The following is a 27,302-nucleotide window of genomic DNA, read 5'->3' on the forward strand; positions in this document are numbered from 1 at the left end:
TAGGGTATATAAATATATACATACATATGGGTATGTATATACACACACACACATCAAAAGACGATATAGGCTCTATGGAAACAGTCGGTAACCATCCAACCAGCACAAAGTAATAAACTAATGCATCAAAGATATCTCAAATATAACAAACACTACAGTTAAAGTAGCACAAACACAATGTGCATGAAACAGAAAGAGTATGAAACCCTCAGAGACCCTCTGAAACGCTCGTGTTTGAGTCGGATTAAACGTGAGGTTCAAGCAGAGTAATCTCTGAAGAGTCCAATTAAGATGGAAATGTCACACAAGACAACGTGTAAAAGGTTATTTTACTCGCTTCCCGAGCGACGGTGCGTTTAATAGAAAAGGGGAATAAAAGTTTTGCAGTGAAATCCTGATAGTTTCCAAATAGTCGCGAGGGAGCGAGCGGGCAGTTAACTTTAATTACCGCCCGCGAACACAAGACGCCATTCCTCTGCCTGGATTCATCCGCTAATCAGCCCGAGTTTCAAATAAAGAACGGCAAAGACTTTGAAAACGAGATTATGGCTCGTGAGGAGGATAATGCGGCATTGATTCTGCCGCCGACACAAACAGGTTGTGTGACGAGCGTCCGTCAGGACGAGACGCCGTCTGCTAGCGAGCGGGACGCGCGGCCGCTAATTAGCTTTTCGCCGTGTGCACGACTTCCCCCTGCAGCCGTATTATCCGCACAAGGTATGCAAACCATATGGCGAGGAGGGAAACATCTGCTGTGGTGGGAGGGAGGAGGAGGAGGGAGTCAACCTCAGACGCCGCCAGCAGAGATACTGTACTCGTCTTCTTTTTCCCCTTCTTCTTATATTTTCTATTTCCTGTTCTTTGGAGCGACGCGGTGACGGACAATGGAGCCGGATCTCCGATCCCACACATCCGCGGCGGCGACAGGAGGCATCCAAGCGTCCCGCTCGGCCTCCACGCCGAGAGAGAGAGTCGCCGCGAATCACACCGCTCAGCGCTCTCGGTGGGAAAGGGCCGGGGGGCACGCCGGGGAACCGGGAGGGTAGGAGGGGGGCACGCCCGGGAGGAAGCAGCGCCGGGTTAAAGGAGGAAGAGGGGCGGAGGGGGAGACGGAGGCCTGGTTTTTGGACAGAACTGGAGCAGGGTGGTGTCTGCTGGAGCTTCTGTTTGATCCGAGAGCAGAGGATGGAGCTGGAGGGCGGGGAAATCAGAGGATGCCAGGATTTGAAATCGAGGAGGTCGAGCTCGAAGGAAGTCAGAAAGAGCTGGAAGGTGTTTGGAGCCACAAAAAATAAATAAATAAGGCGCTCCGTAGCACTTCTGGAGACTCCTCTGGTTGTATAGAAGTCTATGCTTCATGTGTTAAAGCTGCATTCTCTCTCCTGACCACGAGGGGGCGACTCCTGTGGTTGTATAGAAGTTAATTTTCATATCTTATCCTTATTTTTTTGCACTGAGAGCGGCTGAAGGTTGAAGGAGCACTCACGTGTTTGGAGAGGTTGTCGCTCTTGCAGTCTAAATCGTACCTGTGGAGAGAAGAAAGAGAAAAGGTCTGAGGCTGAAAGGCTGCAGGGGAAAATACACAAATTAGCATTAGCATTAGCATCATCATCGGCGACAAAAGCCCCTCTTCCTCATCTGCGGCCGTCGAGGCGAGCCACTCGACCGCTAATCACCGCAAAGAAGTTTAAAGCAACGACGTCAGCGGCCTCGAGGCCGTCAGGTCAAAAGCTTTAAGAAGTTTTATCCAGCACTTTGTTTTTGTGCAATTTTTTGAAAATATGAATGTTTTAGTAGCAGTTGAATTAAAGATATTGCAAAATAAGACAAATAAAACAATCATTGAGGAGATATATCACGGTTTATATCACACAAAAGAACATGAAAGTGGGGACAAAAGAAGGCAAATTCATAATAGTGATAACTTCCAACTTGTAAAAGTCATCACTGGTTTCTGTTTGTCTGTAATACTCCTCCACCATGTGTACTTTTGTGCATACTTGACCTATACTACTGTAATGTGATTTCTGACAATTGAAGCAGTGCAATTGCACTTTTGTGTGAAAGTGAAAAATGTGCAACTGTCTATTCTGCTTTTGAGAATAAACACAATTTTGCACACAAAAAAGGAATAAAAAAGCCAAAACAGGAACAACAGGTGATGATAAAATCATTTCATGAGATTGTTTTTAGTGGAAATCCCTACATTACACACTGAGTCGTCCATCTTTCAGACGGCGGTCCGCTTTCCACCAAACTTTAGAATAAATGATTCAACAAAGCTCTGAATGAATAGAAAACCTCCATATTTCTTCTCTCTCCTGAAGCTTTGTCCCTCTCACAATGGAGAGCTGCTGCAGCCCAGATATCATCTTCTTTCTTTCCACACGCTCTTCTCTCCTCGTCAAAACCCTGGTTTCTACATTACCCACAATGCAACTCGGCCGACAGCGGACTCTCTCTCTCTCTGCGGCGTGCTTGATGGGTGTTTCCATTTAAACATTTTCTTTACAACTTATAGTTTCCAATTTGAATAAATAAATGATTTCCTGAGATGTAATGGCAGATATGCGCGTCTCCGGAGAGCGATTCATCCTTCATTACTCCCCGTCAACTTCACCTATACCAGCGTCTCAGGAGGGTGGACATATCATCGTGTGTGTGTGTGTGTGTGTGTGTGTGTGTGTGTGTGTGTGTGTGTGTGTGTGTGTGTGTGTGTGTGTGTGTGTGTGTGCAGCGGAGTGTGTATAAGTGAGAGCCACAGCGCGCTTTCATTCTACAGACAGCATGCCATGTGCGATATCAGGCGCCCGCAGACAAAACTGGGAGACGTTCTGTGTCACCACAGTGTGTGTGTGTGTGTGTGTGTGTGTGTGTGTGTGTGTCTGTGTGTGTGTGTGTCTGTGTGTGTGTGCAGTGATGTTATACTAATGTAATTCCATAGGAGCCAAACAAAACAACGCTGCGGTTACGCAACGCGCCGACGGGGAAATGCACAGGTGTGCTTCATGTTTTATTCGCCCTTTGCCCCTCTGTCACTCCCAAACGGTCATGAATGATTCATGTGATGTTATTTAATGATGAGAGAGAGGGAGAGAGGGAGGGAGAGAGAGGGAGAAAGGTAGAGGGAGAGAGAGAGAGAGGACCTTTACATACTTTAGTCAAGTCAATTGAAAAAAAGACGTATGAAATGACAGAACTGAGTATCAATAAGACCAAGTAAAGAGATGGATTGTAGAAACTATATGTCCACACACACACACACACACACACACACACACACACCTACAAACGAAGCGTGTGTGCAGGAGTGCACATCCCACGGCGCCTCGTGAGTGCACATTTGCTGTGTGTGACCGAGTGTGTGTTTAGGTGGATGACATCACTCTACATCGGCACTGGGCCAGACAGGATTTCTCTTGCCGAGAGTGTGTGTGTGTGTGTGTGTGTGTGTGTGTGTGTGTGTGTGTGTGTGTGTGTGTGTGTGTGTGTGTGTGTGTGCTGCTCAGAGCTGCGTTTGAACTGAGCAATGATGACTAATGACGGCGTACAAACAAGCCGGCGAACAACAGAGGACAGAGCGCTGACACTCCAGCTCGTCTCCTCACAGCTTCATAGAAAAAAATGTAAAATAATAAAAGCCTGACAAAAGCCTGTTATACCGACTGATACAAGATGCTGCACAAATGTTTTATTAACACGTATTCTGTGCTGTAATTGGTCCTGACAGGTTGCCCTGAAAGTGGTGTTTTACCAAAAGTACTGCTGTAAAAGGGAAGAAGCGTCTTCCTGAATGTAGGTCATGAAGACGCTTCTTTGGGGGAAATCCGCTCTGTTGCCTCGCTGATACCTGCTGGAGACCAACGACGTCAAACGACAGAAAATAATTATCTATTCAAATGATGAATGAACCATTTGTTGGTTTAAATACATTTAGATCGATATCGGTGTCTGTCACAGGAAATTACGGCGTGGATTTGGGTTTAGATATCAGTGTTTCTGATGATTTAATCCTTATTATTATCTTCATTATTATTACAGAAAGAAACCAAAAGAGGGTTTCCAGCAGGTTTTGATTGCCGTGCAGTAATTTGTCATCGATTCTGAGGTAATTTGTGATATTAACTGGCTTAAAAAGATTTAAAAAATACCAGAATATGCACATAAAAACACAAGCTTCTCTTATGCAATGAAGCATTTCCGTTACGTTATTGCAGCAGAAGTACCTCAGACTCAGGTTTATATTCATATTCATAGCATGAACTGAGGTACTTTTGCTGCAACATTAGAGGAAGAAGCATTGTTTTCTTCACGACATTAAAGTGGCTTCTTCTTCTTTTGCATGAAATCCTTTGTGATTAAGCGTCAGCTCCAGTCGACCACATTGTAGACTTCATACAATAAATAACCAGCAAACATCCATTTGGTTCCAAATAAATGTAAATTCAAGGTTCTCATGAAATTCAAATTGGCTAAATTGAAGAAACAATTCCTGAGTGAAATAAACACATTTACTGCAGTTAAATTCTTCTTTTGGTTCTTTTCGGGAGTGTATTTCACGTCTTTTTCTTTTAAAGACCTGATCCGATTTGCCACGCTTGATTAGAGGCCTGTGCACCCGCAGGGTGAGCCTCTCGAGTAACAGAAGACAAAAGAAAGGAGGAGAGCGCCGGAGAGGAGGAGGAGGGTTAACGGGGTTTCCAGGCAGAGGAAGCAAAAAGTGTGTCGAAGGCTTCGGGGTCTTCTGGGTAAAAGAGAGCGCGGCGATGCTGTCTGAGCTGTGTGGACGTCCCAGAGGGAGGTGGAGAGCGCTGAGTGGGAGTGAGGGAGGTGGAGGTAATGACGGAGCTGCAGGACAAAAAATAAAGACGAAGAAGAAGAAGAAGAAGAAGAAGAAGAAGAAGACTTCCAGACCTCATGACAGAGGCTGAGGAAAGCAGAGGCGACCACCGGGTCTGTAATGAGCTACTGCAAGTGTGTTGCAGCACAACATGAAAGGGGAAGTGTGCGTGCATGTGTGTGCATGTGTGTGCATGTGTGTGTGTGTGTGTGTGTTTCTTTTTCTGAAGGCACACAAGAGGAGGGACAAGCAATGTCCTCACTGCGAGGGACTGTAGGGCCATCAGCCCAGCAGGAAGCACGGCGGCCTGATGCTCACAAACTCACAACGAGTCCCACAGGGAGTCGGCCAGACCGCGTGTACGCACAACACACACACACACACACACACACACACACGCACACACACAGCATCCCCTCTGTCCACTGCTTGTCAGCTTAAAACATCTTGCATGATACTCTGGGAAAAAGTCTGCACTACATTTGTCGAGCACACAGGAATATACAATTTGCTGGTTAAACAAGCACACACACACACACACACACACACACACACACACACACAGACACACAATGGAGTCACACACGCACACACACATGAAATAACATATGCAAAACATCACACCAATAGTTCCTACTTGCTTTGCCAAGAACACAACGAGTTGAACGGTCTTTAATCACACACGCTAAATTAGAACCTCCCCCATACACACACACACACACACACACACACACAAACAAAGACACACACACACACACAAATACCCTCTAGATGCCTTAAGCTTAAGCTACACACAGACTTTACTCACACAACCTGTATATACAACGTAAATCCAATGCACTGTTTGTCTCACACACGCACACACACACACACACACACACACACACACACGCACACACCTACACAAGCAACAGCGAGCGTCTCCCTTGACCTTCAGCGTAACCTCCTACAGCGTGTAAGCAGCGTGTGGCCCTGCTGACAAGCCAACAAGTAAACAAACATAAGAAGCTTCCATAATTTATGAGGCTTGAACACAAAGGAGGGAAAAATACATATTATCATAATTACTTAGACGGCTCAACTTTTAGGGCTACATGAGGAAAATATATATGTTTTAAAATTCTTAACAGCAGATTTAAAACACAGGTGTATCTGATGTGGACGAGAGAACGTGCAGATTTTATAAAACAGCTTAATTTAATAGATTTCTGTCCGTCTTTTAAAAAAATGCTGCTGCCAAATGAACCAATCAGGACAATTTTCATCATTCAATCAAACTCACTTCCTCAACCAAAAGCCTGATGAAGAAGCCGCCAACTGTCAACAACAGTGCATGTCTGTCATAAAAGTCATCCCTTTATTTTATGCTGTTCGAAAGAATGTGTGCAAAATTGGCAAAAGTACCATATTCATCCTTGAGTTTTGGCCCAAACTGTGTTTTGAGAGGTCGTTGGGACTTTGACCTTTGACCACAAAAAAAAAGAAATCGAATCAGTTCATCCGTGAGTACGAGCGGATGTTTGTGCCAAATTTGAAGGAATTCCCTCCTGGCGTTCCTGAGATATTACGTTCAGGAGACCGGACGGACAAACACAAAAAACACACACAACCCACACAGTTGCCTGAGTACCATGTTGCCATGTTGCGTTTCTGTAAACCACGTGCTCGACAAATGTAGTGCAGACTTTTTCCCAGAGTATCATGCAAGATGTTTTAAGCTGACAAGCAGTGGACAGAGGGGATGCTACAAAAATAGGATTAATTTCAACATTTCTGGACAGGACATGTGTTTCTCAACCAGAAATGTTGAGATATCAACGTGACAATATTTCAACCTCTCAACAACGTGCAGGTTTATTAAATAAAACTACTTGCTAAGGATGAAGTTCAGTGTTTTGGGCTCACTTTTGGTTTCACACAGGAAACGATCACCTGGGTTAAAGTCCTGTGTTTGTGTTGAAAGATCCATCTCTTGATACCTATGTCTGTGTAGCCTCACTCAACACAAACTCACACAACTGTGAACCTTCTGAATATTGACAGAAATACACCTTGAAATGTGTTTATAAATACATAAAGGAGGAGAACATAATGGGGCCTCAAAATGAGCCATGAGGGACTCCAGAGGCGTTCGTAGTTCCTTTTTGTAACTCCATGGTTTCTTAATGAACCTCTATTTATTCAACCGATGTGTTTATGATAGCACAGTGTACAAATACTTGGTTACAAGTAAAAGCCTTGTATTCAAAGTAGAAATACATAAGTTTTAGCATCAAAATGTACTGAGAGAACCAAAAGTAAAAGTATACGAATTATGCAGAATAGCGCATTTCAAATAATATATTTACTGTATATAATTCGATTATAATCATTGATACATTAATGCATTCATCAATCTTGTAATAATTAGTATATATACTACTTAGTAATACATCATAGTTTTGTAGTATATTTTGCATTAATAATCTGAATGTGCAAGTAACGAGTAACTTGTTTAATACATGTAGTGAGGTTATAAGTACTTTGATTTCATGGACTAGAAGTCATAAAATACTACACTATAATACACTACAGTACAGTAAAGCCCAAACGTACAGTATTAAGTAAATGTACTTAAAGTCAAAGTGCACCAGATTAATGGATTTAACTTTAAAATCATACAGTATTTTCTTCCAGAGGACCATTCCCAGTCTGCGGTCCACAAACCATAGTCGCACAAAGTCCTGTGGGAAACACTGCCCGGTGCTTTAGGCACTCAATTAAAATTGTATGATCGACTGTGTCAAAAGCCGCACTTAGGTCTGAAAGGATTAAGGCCGAGCAATCTCCCGCATCTGCTGTTTGAAGGGAGGTCGTTTGTTGGCGTCGCGCGTACCTTTTCCTGCACTGCACGGGACCCTGAACATGACACAAACTCATCACAAAAGCAATGTCGAGTATTTAAAAAAACATGATCGCATACAACCGAGAGAATTCAGGGTCTTGAACACTCGAGTGAGGATTCCAATAAGTTGTGTTTCCAACGGATGCTGAGGTGGAAATACCGACCATGGATTCATAATGACCACAACATGCCAAGCGTGTAATTCCCTGAGAGCACAAGGTCTCCATTTTGTCTCATTGTATGAATTCAAATGGGGAAAAATGGGCAGTGGGAGAAAAAAAAAGTGGCACGAAAACTGGTCTTTTATTTAAAAGGGAGAAGACTTCTACATCTCCCTCCGCACAGACCATGAATATTTCAGTCTTCGCTCAACTTTGCGCCACACAGAGAAGCACCCACGCTTGCACAACACACATACAAATACGCAAAGACAGACAGACAGACACACACCAACACGCATAAGAAGTCAGTTGTCAACTCACAGGTCAAAGCGTAGATTCTGCCTCTCCTCGAAGAAATAGTCCAGGATGAATTTGCGGACAAAGTCCGGGTTCAGGGTGTTATCTATGACTTCTGTGCGGCCAAACTGGAAGACAAAGGAGAGACGCAGACGTCAGATTACTGGACGCATTCATCACAATAATCCAGAGGATTAAAAAGCCACATGTACTAATTAATACAGAACACTCCCTTGACAATGTTAAATACTACATTCCCAATACACTTTCCTTCCTTCCATCCATCCATCCATCCATCCATCAACCCTTCCATCTATCTATCCTTCCATCTATCTATCTATCTATCTATCCTTCCATCTATCTATCTATCTATCCGTCCATCAATCCTTCCATTTATCTATTTATCCTTCCATCCATCCATCCATCCATCAATCTATCAATCCTTCCTTCCATCCATCAGTCTTTCCATCCATCTATCTATCAACCCTTTCATCCATCTATCTATCTATTCTTCCATCAGTCCATCCATCCATCAATCTTTCCATCCATCTGTCTATCTATCAATCCTTCCATCCATCCATCCATCAATCCTTCCATCTATCTATCTATCCTTCCATCCATCCATCTCACTATTTATCTATCTATCCATCCATCCATGCATCCCTCCATCTATCTATCCCTCTATCCATCTATCCATCCATCCATCATTCCATCTCTCCCTCTATCCCTCTATCCATCCATCTATCCCTCTATGCTTCCCTCTGTGCCTCTATCCATCCATCCATCCATCTATCCCTCTATCCTTCCATCTATCCCTCTATCCTTCCATCTATCCCTCTATCCTTCCCTCTGTGCCTCTATCCATCCATCCATCCATCCATCCATCCAATGGTTTCATACATTTTAAAATTCTTCTAAAACTTTGCAGAGAATTTCACAACACAGAAGCTGTAATTTTGCGGTGTGAGAAACTCTTTCGCTCTCGTTCTTTTCGCCGTGTTTTTTTCGCTCGCTGAAACAAAGCTCGTGACCTGGCAGGATTCGCTAATGACTCTGCGACAGGCGAGCGTCTCTCGTTGGCGAGACGCGAAGCCGCCACTATCTGCAATCTGCATGTAAGTAGTGCTTGGAAACCTCTTTTTGTGAAATGGGCTCCTGATCTGAAAGAGACCCGGCGGGTAATTAGACCCGCTTTCCAAACGCAATCATCCCAAACTAAGAGAGAACACCAACATAATGAATGTGATTTGCGCGACTCGGGGTCCAGACTTTTCGCTCGCTCGTTCGCATGGGATTCACTTCAAACTGTTTTTGTTGCACAAGCGTGAACGCTACGGCAACATTTCTACAGGTTATTTCAGCTGCAGAACAGACGCCTGGGCGTGATCGTTAAGATGTTCAGCACAGAAAAGAGTGAGCCGGGTCAAATGTGATGGATTCAAACACAACACGTCTGATCCATTGGGCTTAACCGAGCCTTTCTGAGAGGCAGAACGAAACTCTTTCCACCTATCAGCTGGATAAATCATCCCCATCACCCTGTGCACCGCGTACTCACCTCTCTCCATTCCCTGTTGGCTATTCCTTGAGTGTACAGCACGCAAACTGTTGAATTAGAAACAAGAGAGGGGAGAGAAACAACAGGGTTAGACTGATTGAAGAGTCTTTAACAACGCTGAGGAGTCAGATGAGATGCTGTTCTTTCACCCGGACCCCGAGACGAGAGGAAAACTCCCTAATTAAATGTCACTAGAACTTTGCCTTGCAGCATGGTGATATTTCAGAGAGGGATGGAGGGATGAGGGGAGGATGGGGGGAGGGTGAGCGAGTGTCTGTGTGGGTGGAGGAAAGTTCTCCCTATTGACATTCGAGCGTCTCCGTCCGAGGGAGTCTCTCGGAGTGTTTTTTGATTACGGGGCCGCTCGTGAAAACACAGCGAGGCAATCAGCCGGCACTAAAATGACATTTAATTTGCATTCTAGCATTCAATGTATTCACACACACACACAGACACACACACACACATCTGTCATATGGCAGCGACTCACAGCTCTAGAAAACCCCAAGGACCAGACACTCGGGAATCTGGTTTTACTGGTAAAATGATGTGGAAACGGTGAAGTTAGACATGAACTAAACGGAATTAAACTAAAGTTAAAATCTTTTTAAATCGCAGTGGAATGACACATTTACCTCAACGACTTTATTTATATATCAATACAACCAACGTACATTTTTTACTAGAGCAAAGTACTGGAATCAAAAGTAAAAGTATTATTATACATAATGGCCAATTATTTTAAATAATACATCTATGGCCAAAATCATATTGTATTATAATCGTTGATACATTAACGCATCGTCACTCTAAACTTGCACCTGGTAAAGGTGGAGCTTTTTTTATCTGCTTTATATAATTAATAGTTAGGCACACACTACTTAAGCAATAAGGTACGAGAGGCAGCGCTGTATCGTCAGTAATGTACTGTTTAAGAGTGTTGCTAGGTAGAAATCTAAGGCAAACCCTTGAACAGTGTGCACAGTACTTTACGGCTAAATAAACTACCCCCATGACTCACTCTCAACCAATCAGAATGCTTGATTTAATATTATAATTAATAACAAGTCATACTTTATTAGTTGATTTATATTTTGTGATAAAAAGCTGAAACTGCAAAGCAGCCGAACTGGTAACTAATACTGTCCAATAAATGTACTACAGTTAAAAATGCAGTACTATAAGCATGAAGTAACATAAAATGGGAATACTCAAGTATAGTACAAGTGCCTCAATTACAGTACTCGAGTAAAACTAAAGTTCTTCATGGATCTAGCTTCTAAATTTGACTCTCAAAGTGCACCAGATTGATGGATTTAAACTTTAAAATGTGCAATGTTTTCGTCCCGGGGAGCATCTGACCTCAGAGTACTGCAAAAATCAGTAATGGATTGACAAAAAGTGGGTTCAATCCGGCCCAGTCGCACACATTTAACATCAGGTTTGGAGTAGAGAAAGCCATGCAGGCTGCTTCACAGGCCGGGCGGCTCTGAGATGTATATGTACCTCTGTCGGCCGAGCCCCCGTCCTATCTGGGAGTAATCTTTTCGCTCCCCACGAGGAGGACAGAGCGGCCCGTTTCCAACCCATTCCACTCCAGCAATAATGATGGCTAACTCTAAAAGGCCACAGCGGCAACCTCTGAGCGTCCTTGTCCTATCTGGTCGCACGACAGCACGAAAAATGAAGAGAAGAAGAAAAAACGACTGGCGCGTTGAGAGCGAAGGAACCGAGACCGCTGGCCGAAGCCACGCCCTAAAAACACTGAGAATTATCATGGCCCTTTAACCATCATGTCATTTTCTTGATTTTACATAATTTCTTATTAAATTCACCTTTTTAAAGGCACTTGCATGTGATAAAAGACTCATGTGTTGTATTTCAACATGTGCAGAACAATATCAGCTCTCTATATAACGAGGTATCATTGTCCAAAGGCACAAGTGTAAAGAGATAATATGGCTGAAAATTGAAGCTTGATTTTGGTCATTCTTCAAATCTCTTGTGAAAACATAACTTTACTCATGTAGACAAACTGTTTTAGTGCTTTAAACTAGCCTACCAAAGGTCTTAGCGTCACAAAAGCGGTGGAATATATGAATAAAATGGTAGATACACGGAAATAAATGTCTAATACCAAATTTGGTATTGCACCATTGTCTCAAGGCACAAGTGTAAAGAGATAACATGGACCTGAAGCTGCAAAAATGTTAAATTAAATTCTTCAAATCTCTTGTGAAAACATAGCTTCACAAGGGCAGTGGAATATATGAATAAAATGGTAGATTAAAGTAAATAAATGCTGAATACCAAATTAAAATACTCAAAGTATCCCACAAAGCATCGGAAAAAAACAGCGTGCAACCAACGATCACTAACCTGGGCACTAAATATATACATATACCATAATGCATTGCGTTGAAGGCAAAGAGCGGCAGACGGACGCTAACGCGGTTAAAACACATCACAACACAAACAGCCACAAAGTACTTTGTATGTATTAATTTCTGAACATACGCTTGTCGCCACCACGCCGCTTTACTCCGTACATTCCTGCCTTTCACAATAAAATCTCTCCTGACGTTTAAATAACGCTGCATCGGACGGCCCACCGGCGACGTAAGCTAGCTAAGCTAGCTAAGCTAGCGGTTGAAGTAATCAACGGCGAAGAGAAAATGTCCGAAGACAGGATTTTCTTTCATTTTGCCGATGAGCTCGCTATAAAAACCCTGGACGTCGCCGCTCCCTCGACAGTGAGCCTGCAGGGGAATGAGTGAGTGACTCTGGACACGGCCCAAGTGTCATTTAACAAGACGCTGATTTCACGGCCTGTCACACATTAAGGGTTGTTCTCTGAACGGGGGGGCTGCCGACGGAGAGAAGGAGCGCGATCTGCTTCTGAGATTAAATCCCAAACTGCAAAACTGATGTGCTGAAACAAACACTGAGGAGGAAGAGGAGGAGGAGGAAGCGAGGAGGTAGGGAAGAAGAAACGCTGCCTGGCAACCTCGCGGTTGACAATAAGACAACAGGAAGTTGCTGCGTCTGGCCCGATGAAACAGTCCGAAAAGATAACAACTCAAAAGACGACGTGCTATTTTAAGACCTTTCATACGTATGCGGCTCGTCGGCCGTCGCCGGTTTTACTACTTTGAAATGTCGCACCTCAAAAGAGAATTGTTGTATTGCATTATATATTACATATTATATATATTACCGACAGCGAGAAGGGAACGTCTCGGATTTCAATTAAATTGTCCGCGTGAGCGACGTCTCAATTATAGTTACACAAGCTTTTACATTGTGAAGAGTGAAGAGAAAATAAGCAGCTTGTTGGTAATTAACAGATCGTTTACCTCCGACATGTTGCTGCTGTTGGAACAACAGCTAAATAAAAAACATTTAAATGACTTAGACGCGCTTCAGGGAAGAAGATCACTGAGGGAAAAAGGTGAAACTTTTTAAATGGAGCATAAAAACTGTAAAATGAAGCTTTTACAGAAAGAGACGAAGAAGAAAACACGTGTGAGGCAATCAGACTATAAAAAGAACTCAAGTTGATCCTGTGACATCTGATTATGGAGGCAACATGCATTATCATTAATTGCAGCATTAATTAATTGTAAATTTATGCCTGAGTTAATGTATGAGCTACCACCTAGTGATGACTGATTTAATCATGGATTCATTAACAGTCGTAAATGTGAGTGGAAATCATCTTATCTGATGAGTAAGATGATTTCCAGCCCCGCCGCCCCCGAAAAACTGACATTTCCATCTTTTGGAGCCAAGCTCCTGCTGAGCCCAGATGAGTTACGGTATTAATAACATTTTGTTGTCGGCTTCTCCGATTCGTTTAAGAAAAAGTCACAGTTTGTGCGAGCAAAACGCACAACAACAACCCCAAAAAAAACAAACACAACGACGGTCCTGATCACCTCGGCGCCTGGTGCTCAAACTGTTGCCTGTCGGTCTGGATGGACGCTGCACGGTTGTGTATATATGTTGCATTGTGGGTGGTGTGCAGCGAGCCGGGGCTCAGCTGGATGAACATACAGTCATCCTTTAATCTCGCAATGATGCATCGGATGACACATGGTGTCTGCGTTATAGAGGGGGGGGGGGGGGGGGCAGCAGCGATACATCAATCACAGGCCCGTGAATAGTGCGATGCGTCCACAGCCTTCTTTACCACCGCACTTTCAAGTCTTCAATTCATCGGGGATGATGATGTATTTGTGTGTGTGTGTGTGTGTGTGTGTGTGTGTGTGTGTGTAACAATAGCGCCGCCATCCCTGTTTCTGTTTTTCCGAACGGAGAGATACCGACGGTGCAATGTTCCTGTTTGCTAAATGCCCTTTTCCAATCTGCTGAAGCACACTGATCAAAGCACATTCTTGCAGCGGCTTAAATACAAACAAACACACACACACACACACACACACACACAGACACACAAAACATTGGATTGTTGCCCAGCTTTATAAGCTAATATGAATGTGGTGCGTGAGTCTGCCCAAGGCCCTGAATGAGTGCACTTTTTGCGTGTGTGTGTGTGTGTGTGTGTGCACTTGTGTGTGTGTGTGGCTCTGCTGAGGCGGTCTAATGCTGTGTGACTGGGGCCAGTGCTGTCAGCAGAGCAGAGACATGGACGCAGCACAAGTGCCTCCTTGCATAAATGTTTGGGGGCGGGCTGGATGCTCGCCGCTCTCCTCCTCCTCTTCCTCCTCCTCTTCCTCCTCGCCGTCCGACACTTTAAAGGGCCGATCCGCCATTTTCATCAGTTATGGGTTAAAAAATAACAACATGCCAGCGTACGGCACCCCGAGGCGGCAAAGAGCCCGAATATTTCCAAGGGGAATGGAAAGCGAGGCGATGCCCGAAAAAAAACTGAACAACATGGCGACCAAACCCCCAAGTGAAAAGAGGAAAAAAAAATACATGTATTTCAACTTTATCTGAGTATTTCCCTCCGTGTTGTATATTTATAGATAGAAGGCTTTTAACAGACAGGACTGTCACCGTCTGTTACGGGAAACAAAGCCGAGGAACAGCGAGGAACTACTTTACGATCCGGGAGGTTGCGTGTGCACATGTGGTTGTGAGCATGAGCGTGAGAGGATTGATCTATTCTCAGCATTTTGCATTTGACTCAAGCTGGGGGTTCTTACCTTTCAGAATAAAAGCCCGAGGCGTATACAGTACACGGCCTAACTGTTTACCAGAGAGAACTCAGGTTCCCTCAAGAGTCTTTTTCTCAAAAGGAAACTCAATAAAAAGCTTCCAGTCGCTCAGGCTGAACAACAACGGAGATGTTACGCATTATTTACACCGTTTGACTGTCAATAGTGTGAAATGAAGTTTTACTGCCGCTCTTTATCGGCCGATATATATATAGTAAGAATTAGGAGATTAATTAATGAATGCCTTCTGTTTGCCGTTCTTGATGATGCTGCGTCGTGAACAACAACTCCAACAAGTCAATCATCCATTTAGTTGCATTATGTTGCAATCAGGCCCCAAATTATAACACAATGAAAACCATATCATGATGTGTGTTTGATGTAATCTTGTAAAATATTTTTACACATAGAGTTGTTTTACAGCAATATGAAAGTGATGATCTGTATCACTTCCAAACTAAAGGTGCTTATAATACACCGATAAACCCGTTAATACCAATAATATCAATCACATTTAGACTTTTCCCCATCTAGACCCCATCCAGAGCCATCTAGACCCATCTGACCCACCTGGACCCCATCAAGACCCATTTACACTCAATCTAGACCCATCTGACCCTTCTGGACTACATCTAGATCCACCTAGACCCCATCTAGAGCCATCTAGATCCATCTAGACCTCATCTAGACCTCATCTAGACTCCATTGAGACCCATCTAGACCCCATCTAGACCCATCTAGACTCCATCTAGACTCCATCTCGACTCATCTAGACCCATCTAGACTCCATCTCAACTCATCTAGACCCATCTAGACCCCACCTAGACTCATAGACTCATCTAGATCCATCTAGACCCCATTGAGACCCATCTAGACCCATCTAGACTCCATTTTGACTCATAGACTCATCAAGACCCATCTAGACCCATCTAGTCCCATCTACAATCCATCTAGACCTCATCTAGACCCCATCTAGACTCCATCTAGACTCATCTAGACTCATCTAGACCCACACTCGAGTGCATTCTTAGTTTTTGAGTTGCTGGTAGCCTGGAGCTTTGTGTACCGGCTGCTATAACAAAACAAAACAACTTTCATGAGTTCAGACTCTTAGCTCTCTGTCAGTCACTGTTGTTGTTGTTGTTGTTGTTGTTAGCATCAGTAGCTGCTCGCCGCCGGCTCAGACATGGCAATACCAGCTGTATGTGTTGTAGCGTAGGAGGACGAGGAGGAGGAGGAGGAGGAGGATCATAAGGAGGAGGAGGAGGAGAAGGAAGAGGATGATGATAAGGAGGAGGAGGAAGAAGAGGAGGAGGAGGAGGAGGAGGATGATGATAAGGAGGAGGAGGAGAAGGAGGAGGATGAGGAGGAGGAGGATGATGATAAGGAGGAGGAGGAGGCCAATCACACATCTAAATAAATCAAAGAACACTTGCGGTTATCGGCTGTGAGCAACACCTCACAAACTGTCATTATTTCTTCCAGATCTGGGAGCACAAACAGATTGAATTCAGCGGGTTCTGCAGCATGTGCTTCTGGGTTCGATACCTAAAAATAAAAACCTTGCCCGACTATTTCATGCCCTCTTCTGGGCGGTGAAGGTGAGCCCCGCTTTATTTCCTGACTAACGAAAGGTTTGGTGGCATCAAAATGGGATTCGACAGCTTTCCATACGCGATGCTGTGGATGCCGTCTGCTAGCCGGCTCTGGTGTTTACACACCGACTAGAGACAAAGCCGATGTCTGAAATGAGAACTCTGTTTACATGTTTACAAGGAACAAACATCTTCAAGCCAACACTTTATGTTCCTCCATCAAAGAAAATTCCCGTTGGATTGCAGACTGGGCCTTTAAAAACCACTGGACCAGTTGGCAAGTTGAACCCCTGCTGTCATGGGAGTGAGGAGTGTGTGTGTGTGTGTGTGTGTGTGTGTGTGTGTGTGTGTGTGTGTGTGTGTGTGTGTGTGTATGTGTGTGTACTGTTCTGCAGGAGGGAATTGGCTGGTTTGTGTGTGAGGATGATCTGGTTCCCCTCACTCACACTGGGAGAGAGAGAACAGTGACGAATACAACCCCTGACATATGCAAATGTCTCCTGATTCACACAGGCGAGGTAGAACGTGTGTGTCTGTGTGTGTGTGTGTGTGTGAATATGTGTGTGTGTGTGCGTGTGTGTGTGAATATGTGTGTGTGTACGTATCTTTCCATGAGTAGTGCATGCAAGCCACGTGTCTACATGTGGTTGATGTTTGTCTGTGCATGTTTTGTGTTGGCATGCATGTGTGTGTGTGTGTGTGTGTGTGTGTGTGTGTGTGTGTGTGTGTGTGTGTGTGTGTGTGTGTGTGTGTGTGTGTGTGTGTGTGTGTGTCTTTCCATGTGTAGTGCATGCAAGCTACGTGTCTACGGGTGGCAGATGTTTGCCTGTGTATATTTTGTGTTTGCATGTGAGTGTGTGAGTGTGTGTGTGTGTGTGTGTGTGTGTGTGTGTGTGTGTGTGCATGTTTCCATGTGTAGTGCATGTTAACCACGTGTCTAAATGTGTGGTAGATTTTTGTCTGTGAATATTGTGTATTTACATGTGAGTGTCTGTCTGTGGGGGTTTCTGTGTGTGTGTGTGTGTGTGTGTGTGTGTGTGTGTGTGTGTGTGTGTGTGTGTGTGTGTGTGTGTATTTGCGTGACAAGCTTACTTGGATCAGACTTGGAGAACGTGTCTCTGTCCAGCAGGTTTCTGCAAAACAAAACAGAGCAAACACACACATTGACATGAGAACGGTCGCACACATTTACAACATTATGACATTCTCGCCCAATTAGCTCGGGCGGCGGTCCCTGAACTCGCTTAACCGCAACCCTCCTCTGACTCGATCAACAAAAGCCATTTCATCTTGCCGCTGAGGCAGAAACATTAAGCAGACTGTAACATTGAGCTTAAAGTGGAGCCCATTTATATTTTAAAAAATACAGAAGGGGAAAAAACAAACCCGGAGACGGGACCTATTTTGCACAATTTTGCACTCCCTGGGTGCCAAAAACAACAGCGGAGGCTCGCATCAAATTTACATGACGCTCCAGTCTTTTTGCTCTTTGCACGAGGAGGGATGAACGCAGCGAGGAGTCCCACCGCGGAGCAGATGCTCGAGGTGCTCCGCCGGTTAAACAGCTTTCGAAATAATTAAATATGCACGCGGAGGAAGACAAGTCACAGCTGCCAGGGACCAGAGAGGAAGAGACACCGATGGGGGGGGACCCGGCCTGTCAGCGTCAGCGGCGGCGGTGGTGGCCCTTTGTGGGTTTTTAACTCATTTGCTTCCAGTGTCCTGGTCTCAGGGCGACGCAGGCGGACAACACCCGACCTGAACCCTTCGCTCGCTCGCTCCAGCTTGAACTCGAGCCAAATCTTACATTAAAAAAAAGAAAATAAAGCTTTCAGAGAGTCCAGAAAGACAAAATAATACGAGCGCGTCGTCGGACATCTGCGAGTCTGGAGGGACACGTTGCCCCGAAAATAAAAATCGAGGATGTTGAAACCACGAGGAAGCACAGGAGGAATGTGTCTTAAGAGGCATTTTGAATCAGACACAATAAGGGGAACACTTTAGGGTGAAATAGTCCTTAACGGATTTAAGGATTTCCTTAACCTGTCTCTTCGTTAAGGAAGACTACACTACCCATGATGCACATACATTATGACTTTTCCCTTTAGGGCATTTCTTCTGTCCCACAGAGACGTTGACGTGGCGATAACGTTCGTACGAAGACACAAGACGGAAGAGTTATGAGGATTATTTCACATCTTTCCTCTCAGCCAGCGATGAGGAAGCTTCTCGTCATAAAGTCCTCGTCTCTCAACGCAGACGTCTCGACTCTTTGTGGATTTAAGCTCTTCTGAATCCAAATCTTGTGAGTGTATACCTGAAGCTTGTTTGTTAGCAGCCTTTACGTTGCATATCTTTATGTTGATACAGCCAACACTTTGCATCAGGTGATGCTAAAAAAAAAAAAGCCAAGGCTAAAAAGCTAAATGTGAAGATGAACGCAGAAACATTTAAAGTTTGTGGTTCCACGACAAACTAAAACAACTAAACGTGACAGTTGTCGCTGTCGTCCATGAGCGACGGTTCGTCGTCGCTTTCCCAAACCATAAGAAACGACAGTTTGACAAGAATGATTTCTGACGGCCAATTTTGGGCTCCTTTGAGATTTTTATGATTATGGTTTTTATGCTACTTCCAGCACCACAATGTGCACGGCCACAAAAAGTCCTCGTCAAATGAACGTGAACGTGTCGTATTGCGTATTTCTGAACAAAATATTGTTGTTTTTAATGGCGTGAATCTAAGTTGACTTCATACGACAGACACAACAAACTTTTTTTCCCAAGGAGAGTTCCGGGCTTTTGATTATAAAAATCATGAGATTGTGAGCATCATTTTAAGCGGCAGCGATCGCGACTCTGGAGACGAACGGGGGAGGAAGGGGGTGAGAAGAGAGAGGGAGAGAGGGAGGGAGAGAGAGAGGGAGGGACGGAGGGAGGGAGGGGAGGCTCCCCCGCTATCATGGCAGCTGCCGGGGCCGGCGTCCTGTCGCCCGTCCCGTAACGCCAAGCAGCGTGAGCAGCGTCTGGAAAAGCCGTTGATGGCTAGTGATGTTTCTAGATCAGCCGCTCGCGTTGATGCCAGCGTGGCCCAGATGGTGAAAAAAACCGCCGCGCTCGACTGCCTTCGCTGTCAGGTTCACGCCCACCGGCCCTTCTTTCTCTGTCCCCCGGCTTTTTCGAGACCTTAAATAAATGATGGAAGCGATGGAAATCGCGGCGGCGTAGTAGTCGCGCATCGGCCGGCTGCGTTCATGACCGGCGGGAGAGAGAGGGAGAGGGCGAGAGAGAGAGAGAGGGGGCGAGAGAGAGAGATTGTGCAGCAGTGAGAAGTGGGCGACTTCACCTGCCAAGTGGGATACATGTCCAATACAAAGTAATACAGGACTCAGCTTCGGCTCCCAGAGGAGAGAGCCAGCTGACGTGAAAGAATACAGTGTGAGGAGAGTATGAAGAAGACGCGACGCATTTGTTTGTGCGTCGAGTGTTGGCAGAAGTGCACACACACACACACACACACACACACGTGGACGGTAACCTCGTGCACCCTCGGGCGTCCACCTGACCCCGATAAGAGACGGTCGCGACTCTCTTAAAAAGCCCTTTCCACCGCGGGCGGCGGCCCCTGGAAGCGTCGCTGGGCGGTCCGAGTGCAGAGTGCCTTCGTCGTCGCTCATGAAACATTCAGGAGCAGCGCTCGGTGCTCGACATCGGAATCACATTTGAAATCCCAACAGTTACATCACGGCCGCCTAAACATGGCAGCTGACGCTTTAAATACCTGTATGTGAGGAAGAGGAGCGAGGGAGATTACATTTTCCCATATGGATGGAGTTCTAATGGAAGCCCATTTCTGCCACACAAAAAAAATGAGGACCAAAAAAAAAAAAAGAAAGAAAATGAGGACAAAAATGAATGAATAAATTAGGAAAAAAAATTAGGAATTAAAAAAAGAATTAAAAAAAGAACCAAAATTTTTTTTTTTCGTTTTTCATGTGTGGACTTTGCATTTTACTCAGTTCTCAAAAATGGAACAACAATGTACTTTGTGTGTAGATATATTATCTACAATTATATTTAGGCTGTAACTGTAATTTTGAAAATTGCTATCAGTAGTAAAGTTCTCATTTCTCTCCTGGAATGAAACAGGAAACCTTTTTTCTTTGTTGTTTTTAGGACCAAAAAAAAAAAATGTAAAAAAAAAATTTGGACCCAAAAAAAAAATAAATCGACTTTTTTTTTTTTTGTGCCTTTTTTTGTTGACTTGAAAAAAAAGGCAACTAAAATTTTTTTTATTTTTTTTTGGTTCTAAATTTCTTTTTTTCCTGGTGGAAATGGGCTTCCATACTTTCCACACGGGGAATAAGACGTAAGGATTTACGAAAATGTGACCAAAACTAATACGCATTGTGCTCTCAAAACTAAAGTAGCTCCCCAAATTCAACACTTTTCGCACAACACTGATCCCTGAACTCACACCAGATACTTTCATTTCTCATTTCAGAAGCACCTCCAGCCCCATTCGTTGATTTCTCGTCACCGATTTGTTCGCACACCTGTCGCGAGGATGAGTGTACGTCACATTCCCCCAAACCGTTCAGCTGCCCCGACTCTACATCCAATGAGATGAACGATGTGAGAGCGCCTCCTCCTCCTCCTCCTCCTCCTCCTCCTCCTCCTCCACCTCCTCCTCCACCTCCTCCTCGGGGGAGGGCGAGCAGCGAGCGAGGAGAACCTTCCCTCGGAGAGAGAAACCCTCGTCGCCAGCGAGCGTGGGCGGTCGCTCCCATTGCGTAAGAAGCCGAGTCCACCAGGTTTGACATTCAGCCCTCCAGCCAATGTGCAGGTTTGTTTACTGCCCCCCCCCCTCCCCCTCCACCCCCCCCCCCCCCCTCTCCACGCTCCTCAGTAATGAACAGAACCAGCTGGTCGTGCTGGGAGGATCGCACCGGATCAATAGGGTCAATTGAGTCTGAAGAAAACTCTGCGCTGCTCCGATCAATCCACCTTTGTAAGCACCTGAGACACTCTTTTAAGCCGCAACGATTTTCTCAGACTCTCAGAGTGCGTGTGTCTGTGTGTGTGTGTGTGTGTGTGTGTGTGTGTGTGTGTGTGTGTGTGTGTGTGTGTGTGTGGCGAGGGGAAGGTAACGCGCATCCAATGAGCCAACTGGAGGAATCCAACGTCAACCAGAGAAAGTCACGACGTCGGCAATGTGTGTAAATCAGAGCAACTTCTACGACTTCTCCGACGCGGCCGAGGGAGCGAAAAACCTTTTTCAGTACATTGTTTGATTCATGATGTCGCACAACATGATGTCCTCCGTCCTCTCCATCTTCATTGAAACCACAAACTTTTAACCTTTTGGAAACCGTGTGAAAATCTACCCGCGACAATTGTAAGTCCCAGCATGCCCCATTCAGACAATCTTTTGGCATAAAATACGTAATAATTTTTCCATTTTTGAACCGAACGACACAGTTTTTGACTGAAACTCCTTCCTAACAGACCAACACTTTGTTTTATTGTGATTCTTGTTGCAGCTTCTGATTCTTTAGGTCCTAATCTTTCTAAAAATGTGTCTTATTGACGCTCCATGAGGCGTTTCTGGGGAATCTGGCTCACATCATGCTGGATGTTCATAGTTACAATTAAAATATATTTTAAAAGTGATTTTCTTTTGCAGATATACATTTTTTTCTCAATACTTTGCTGAACAAATACATACAATAAACACAAGTATTGGAATTAATTTGGGGTTCGTACGGCGACTCAAACAGAGAAAAGAGGTCTAGAGACAAAACTGCTTCCACAGTTTTCAACGTAAGACTCGATATGAGTCTTCAGGCACCACGGAGCTACTTAATATTACACACAAAAAACATGAAAGTATTTCCCTGACAGTCATCAAACGCTGTCAGTAGTGTACTCTGTATTCCAGTGAACGAGGCAAAACACATTGATGAGAGCGGGACGGAAAAATCATGTGAAGCCGGCAGGGAAAGCAACGGTTGCAACAGAATATTAAGACAAAGCTAAATGTTTGAGTCAAAGTCCTGCGTGAGCCCAAGCACAAAGGTTAGAAGATTCTTCCAGTACTTGAAGTAAAAGTACTTATTATGCAGAATGAGTCATTTCAAGAATCATACATTATTACAGGATTATAATTAGCGATGCATTAATATCTGTCATCTCTCATCACCGTAGCAGCTGGTGAAGCCGCAGCTCATTTGGTTTACTTTAATACTGCTGGGGAGCTTAAACTATCATAAAACATCATGATCTATTAGTTTCTATTAATAATAAAACTCTGCAAAGGAACAAACTGAAGCTATCAAATAAATGAAGAACGATCTGTACATGTGTGAGGAGGAGGAGAAAGTATCTATACATGAGCTGCTCCTGCAGGAGGTGAGCTGCTCCTGCAGGAGGTGAGCTGCTCCTGCAGGAGGTGAGCTGCTCCTGCAGGAGGTGAGCTGCTCCTGCAGGAGGTGAGCTGCTCTTGCAGGAGGTGAGCTGCTCCTGCAGGAGGTGAGCTGCTCCTGTAGGAGGTGAGCTGCTCCTGCAGGAGGTGAGCAGCTCCTACAGAAGGTGAGCTGCTCCTACAGAAGGTGAGCTGCTCTTAAAGGAGGTGAGCTGCTCCTGTAGGAGGTGAGCTGCTCCTGCAGGAGGTGAGCTGCTCCTACAGAAGGTGAGCTGCTCTTAAAGGAGGTGAGCTGCTCCTGCAGGAGGTGAGCTGCTCCTACAGAAGGTGAGCTGCTCCTGTAGGAGGTGAGCTGCTCCTGCAGGAGGTGAGCTGCTCCTGTAGGAGGTGAACTGCTCCTGCAGGAGGTGAGCTGCTCCTGCAGGAGGTGAGCTGCTCCTGCAGGAGGTGAACTGCTCCTGCAGGAGGTGAGCTGCTCCTGCAGGAGGTGAGCTGCTCCTGCAGGAGGTGAGCTGCTCCTACAGAAGGTGAGCTGCTCCTGCAGGAGGTGAGCTGCTCCTGCAGGAGGTGAGCTGCTCCTGCAGGAGGTGAACTGCTCCTGCAGGAGGTGAGCTGCTCCTGCAGGAGGTGAGCTGCTCCTGCAGGAGGTGAGCTGCTCCTACAGAAGGTGAGCTGCTCCTACAGAAGGTGAGCTGCTCTTGCAGGAGGTGAGCTGCTCCTGCAGGAGGTGAGCTGCTCTTAAAGGAGGTGAGCTGCTTTTAAAGGAGGTGAGCTGCTCCTCCAGGAGGTGAGCTGCTCCTACGGGACTACGGTGGCCAGCTGGGGTCATAATTAGAGCCATACTCATTAATGTGCCGCTTTGCTCCTCTTGTTGAGCTCTGGAGGGTCGTGTGAACCGAGTTGGATCCGAGCTAAACGTCTGTTTTTAAAGACTGAAAGAATAAAGTTAAAGAATAATAAATCCAGAGGAAAAAAAAGTGATAAATGACATAAACAAACTGCACCTGGAGGAGTTTGTTCCTCCTATTTATACCATCGCTGCTCTGAATGAACGCTCCCTCGTGACCAGACGGTTTTTAAACCATGTTCAGCACCATACAAGTCCTGACTTCCTTTAATAAAGCAGTGAATTCCTTCAGATTATACTCTTGTCTTTTACTTGTGCTCTGGGGGTAGCAACGTTTGTCTTATTTCATAATGTCATAGTTTAGATTTATGAACTACAGTTCCTATATTTTGGGGGAATGTAAACAGGAAGTAGGTTGCATGGCTGTGGGCTGCAACCCGTCACCAGTAACAGGTTTGTGTGAGCAGCTAACAGCGGCGCCTGTTTCTGTCGTTACCTGATGGATGTACAGACAGTCACAGGAATACTGCGATAGGAAGAAAGGTCAAACATGTCTTTAGCTATTGGCTGTGACATCTGAGATAATTATATCCAAGAGAAGTGATTCAAATCTAAAAATAGGTTTATTATGTCTGCATGTTGGAAATGTTGCAACCAGCGGGAGCCAAGCGCTGTTAATTATGGAGGAGGAGAGGGAGGAAGAGGAGGAGAGGGAGGAAGAGGAGGAGGAGAGGGAGAGGGAGGAAGAGGGAGAAGAAGAGGGAGAAGAAGAAGAAGAAGAAGAAGAAGAAGAAGAAGAAGAAGAAATAATCCTTAATTAATCTCCTTGGGGAAATTATTCTCTGCATCCTCCTCATCCTCAGTGATGAAGCAGCAGTGAGCTGCCAAGGGTTCAGTGTCTTGCTCAAGGACACTTCAACATGCTACGAGGCCAGGGATGGAACCGTCCACCTCGTGGTTTCAGAACAACTCACTGTTCTTTTCTTCTTCTTCTTCTTCTTCTTCTTCTTCTTCTTCTTCTTCTTCTTCTTCTTCTTCTTCTTCTTCTTCTCCTTCTTCTTCTTCTTCACCGGCGTGCATCTCTCCATCACCTCAGCAGGTTTGTACTTCTCGTTCTCAACATGGCGGTTCTTTAAAACATCTGCTTTCCCCGCAGCGGCCGCGAGAACAAAGCAGGTGTTGTTGTTGTTTTGTTATATTGGGCGGGGGGGGAATAACGTTGCAGAGCACAATATCTAAGCACATACGCTCTGTCGACTTTTAATTAGCATTTTTGACACTTTATGTCCCAGCAATACATTAAATGACACTGTTGTAACCATAAACTGACAGTATGTTACTTACTATAGAAACTTCCCCCCCTCAGCTCGTCTGTTCAGGCTGCTTTATCATAAGAACTCACGCCCCTCTGCTCCCACAAGCCCTTCTGTCCTCGCTCTTTCACCTTCCTCGCGGAGAGCAAAACCACATCGTGACACATCGACCGGTCCTCTCAGCGGGTCGGCGGCCGGCTTCAATACGGCCACATCGCCGCGCGTCAATTCCTTTCGACGAGACACACTTTATACCTTTTTTGTGCCCGAAAAGGTCACGACTATCACTCCGCTGTGGACCACTCAGACCGAGCGGCGGCGGCGGCATTAGCGTGAACCGCGGTCAGACATTCACTGAGGGAAAACGACCGCCTGCAGCTTTAGAGGCTTTAAAGGCCTGGCCGGCTCGCTGCTTACTATCCATGTACAAGACAAAACGCCATCTGTGTGTGTGTGTGTGTGTGTGTGTGTGTGTGTGTGTGTGTGTGAGTGTGTGTGTGTGTCATGGAGGGCCTTGTTATCAGAAGTGATAGGCACTCATCAGTCAAACTGCTGTTGCAGCAGACCGGGGGATTTGCCTTTCAGAGACGCACAATATTGGACTCCAGTTAATCAATCTGTCAGTTCTTCTGCTCGACTACACACACCATGAGTGCGGGGTGTGTGTGTGTGTGTGTGGGGGGGGGGGGGGAGGTTGGGTTTATTGAGCAGAGGAGCTTTCTCGCTGAAGGACGGGATCCATCTCCGTCTGAATGCGTCGGCTCTCGTCGGCATGCGGAGAGAACACCGACGTGGGAAAGTCACACCGCCCGGCGGCTCGGGGGATGAGTGTTGCTGAGGAGCTTGGAGACGCCGTCGCGCGAGGAACTTATTCACAGTCGGGATCACTATCCTCACCTATTACGGTATTACCGACAGCACATGGGGGCGGGGCTTGGAGAGGCGGACAGGAAACACCAATGTGGACCAAAAAGAAAGAAAACTGAACTGAAGCGGTAGCGTCTGTTTGTATTCCCGCCAAAGCCACTGGGACGCCATTGACAACAAAACAGCACTTTTTGACAGGAAGTGCACGGGGTGTTGCTGGTCGACCGCTCCCACGATAGTTTGTTTGTGTTGTCGTGTGACTTTGGTGAACTCAAAATCAGCAAAAGTCACACCACAACAACAACAAACCATCGCTATTGGAATGGAAGATTTGGCCAATGTGGAAAAGTGAATAGATTTATTCAGTCGTTTAGAATCATTCTCTTAACATCTTTCTTTTTTTAAACATATTTAAACTTATTCGCTCCAGAGCTGGACGTGTTTGATCGTCACGACAATCCACCAAACAGTGTAACGCAAGTAACACTTAATACCTGCAGTTGTGCAACAACACCACTGGAAACACACTGAGGAGATATGCAAAGAATGATAATCACAATAATGACGACGCACCGACACCCTGGAGTCCACATCTACTTCCACTTCTACATCCACATCCACTTCTACATCTACTTCCACTTCTACATCCACTTCTACATCCACTTCTACATCCACTTCTACATCTACTTCTACATCCACATCTACTTCTACATCTACTTCTACATCTACTTCCACTTCTACATCCACTTCTACTTCTACATCTACATCTACTTTTACTTCTACATCCTCTCCTCCATCCTCTCCTCCATCTCTTTCTCCATCCTCTCCTCCACCCTCTCCTCCATCTCTTCCTCCACCCTCTCCTCCATCCTCTCCTCCACCCTCTCCTCCATCTCTTCCTCCACCCTCTCCTCCATCTCTTCCTCCACCCTCTCCTCCATCCTCTCCTCCACCCTCTACTCCATCTCTTCCTCCATCCTCTCCTCCATCGGTGCTGGTGCTCAGCTGTCAGAGCCTCAGTGATCGCTGCACTTGTTCTGTCACAATAACAGTTTTTGTTGCGCGCTTAATTGTTCCATAAATGATTGCAATTAACTTGATTATTGTTATTTTGTTCCAGATGATGTCATACCACTGAGTGTACAAACGGTAATAGAGCAATTTAACTTTTTGTTCTGAGGGAATATTCAGATAGACTTGAGATTTGGAAATAATAAAATGTCCTGAATGAATGAAACCATCAATCACACAACCGACACAGTAACTGAAAGAAGCTCTTGTTCACAGAGATTGAAGTCGGGGAAGCATCAAACATTCAGCACAAGGACTCCTCT

At 45.2% G+C, this 27,302-nt stretch overlaps 1 protein-coding gene across 4 annotated transcripts in view; it reads right to left on the reverse strand.

Annotated features, from left to right (window-relative positions):
- Positions 1–27,302, reverse strand: part of LOC137803624 (copine-8-like) — a 65,528-nt gene that overhangs the window by 33,691 nt on the left and 4,535 nt on the right. For all 4 annotated transcript variants that reach the window (XM_068602272.1, XM_068602269.1, XM_068602270.1 and 1 more), the window contains exons 3-6: positions 17,611–17,651; positions 9,741–9,787; positions 8,207–8,310; positions 1,487–1,526 (exon numbers count right to left, since the gene is read on the reverse strand). In XM_068602272.1, the coding sequence (XP_068458373.1) occupies positions 1,487–1,526; positions 8,207–8,310; positions 9,741–9,787; positions 17,611–17,651 (232 nt within the window). The remainder of the gene's footprint in view (positions 1–1,486; positions 1,527–8,206; positions 8,311–9,740; positions 9,788–17,610; positions 17,652–27,302) is intronic.

This window comes from Clinocottus analis, unplaced genomic scaffold, assembly GCF_023055335.1.
Source record: "Clinocottus analis isolate CAN_PGR_092001 unplaced genomic scaffold, fCliAna1.0.p SCAF_6, whole genome shotgun sequence".
NCBI classification, from domain to species: Eukaryota; Metazoa; Chordata; class Actinopteri; order Perciformes; family Cottidae; genus Clinocottus; species Clinocottus analis.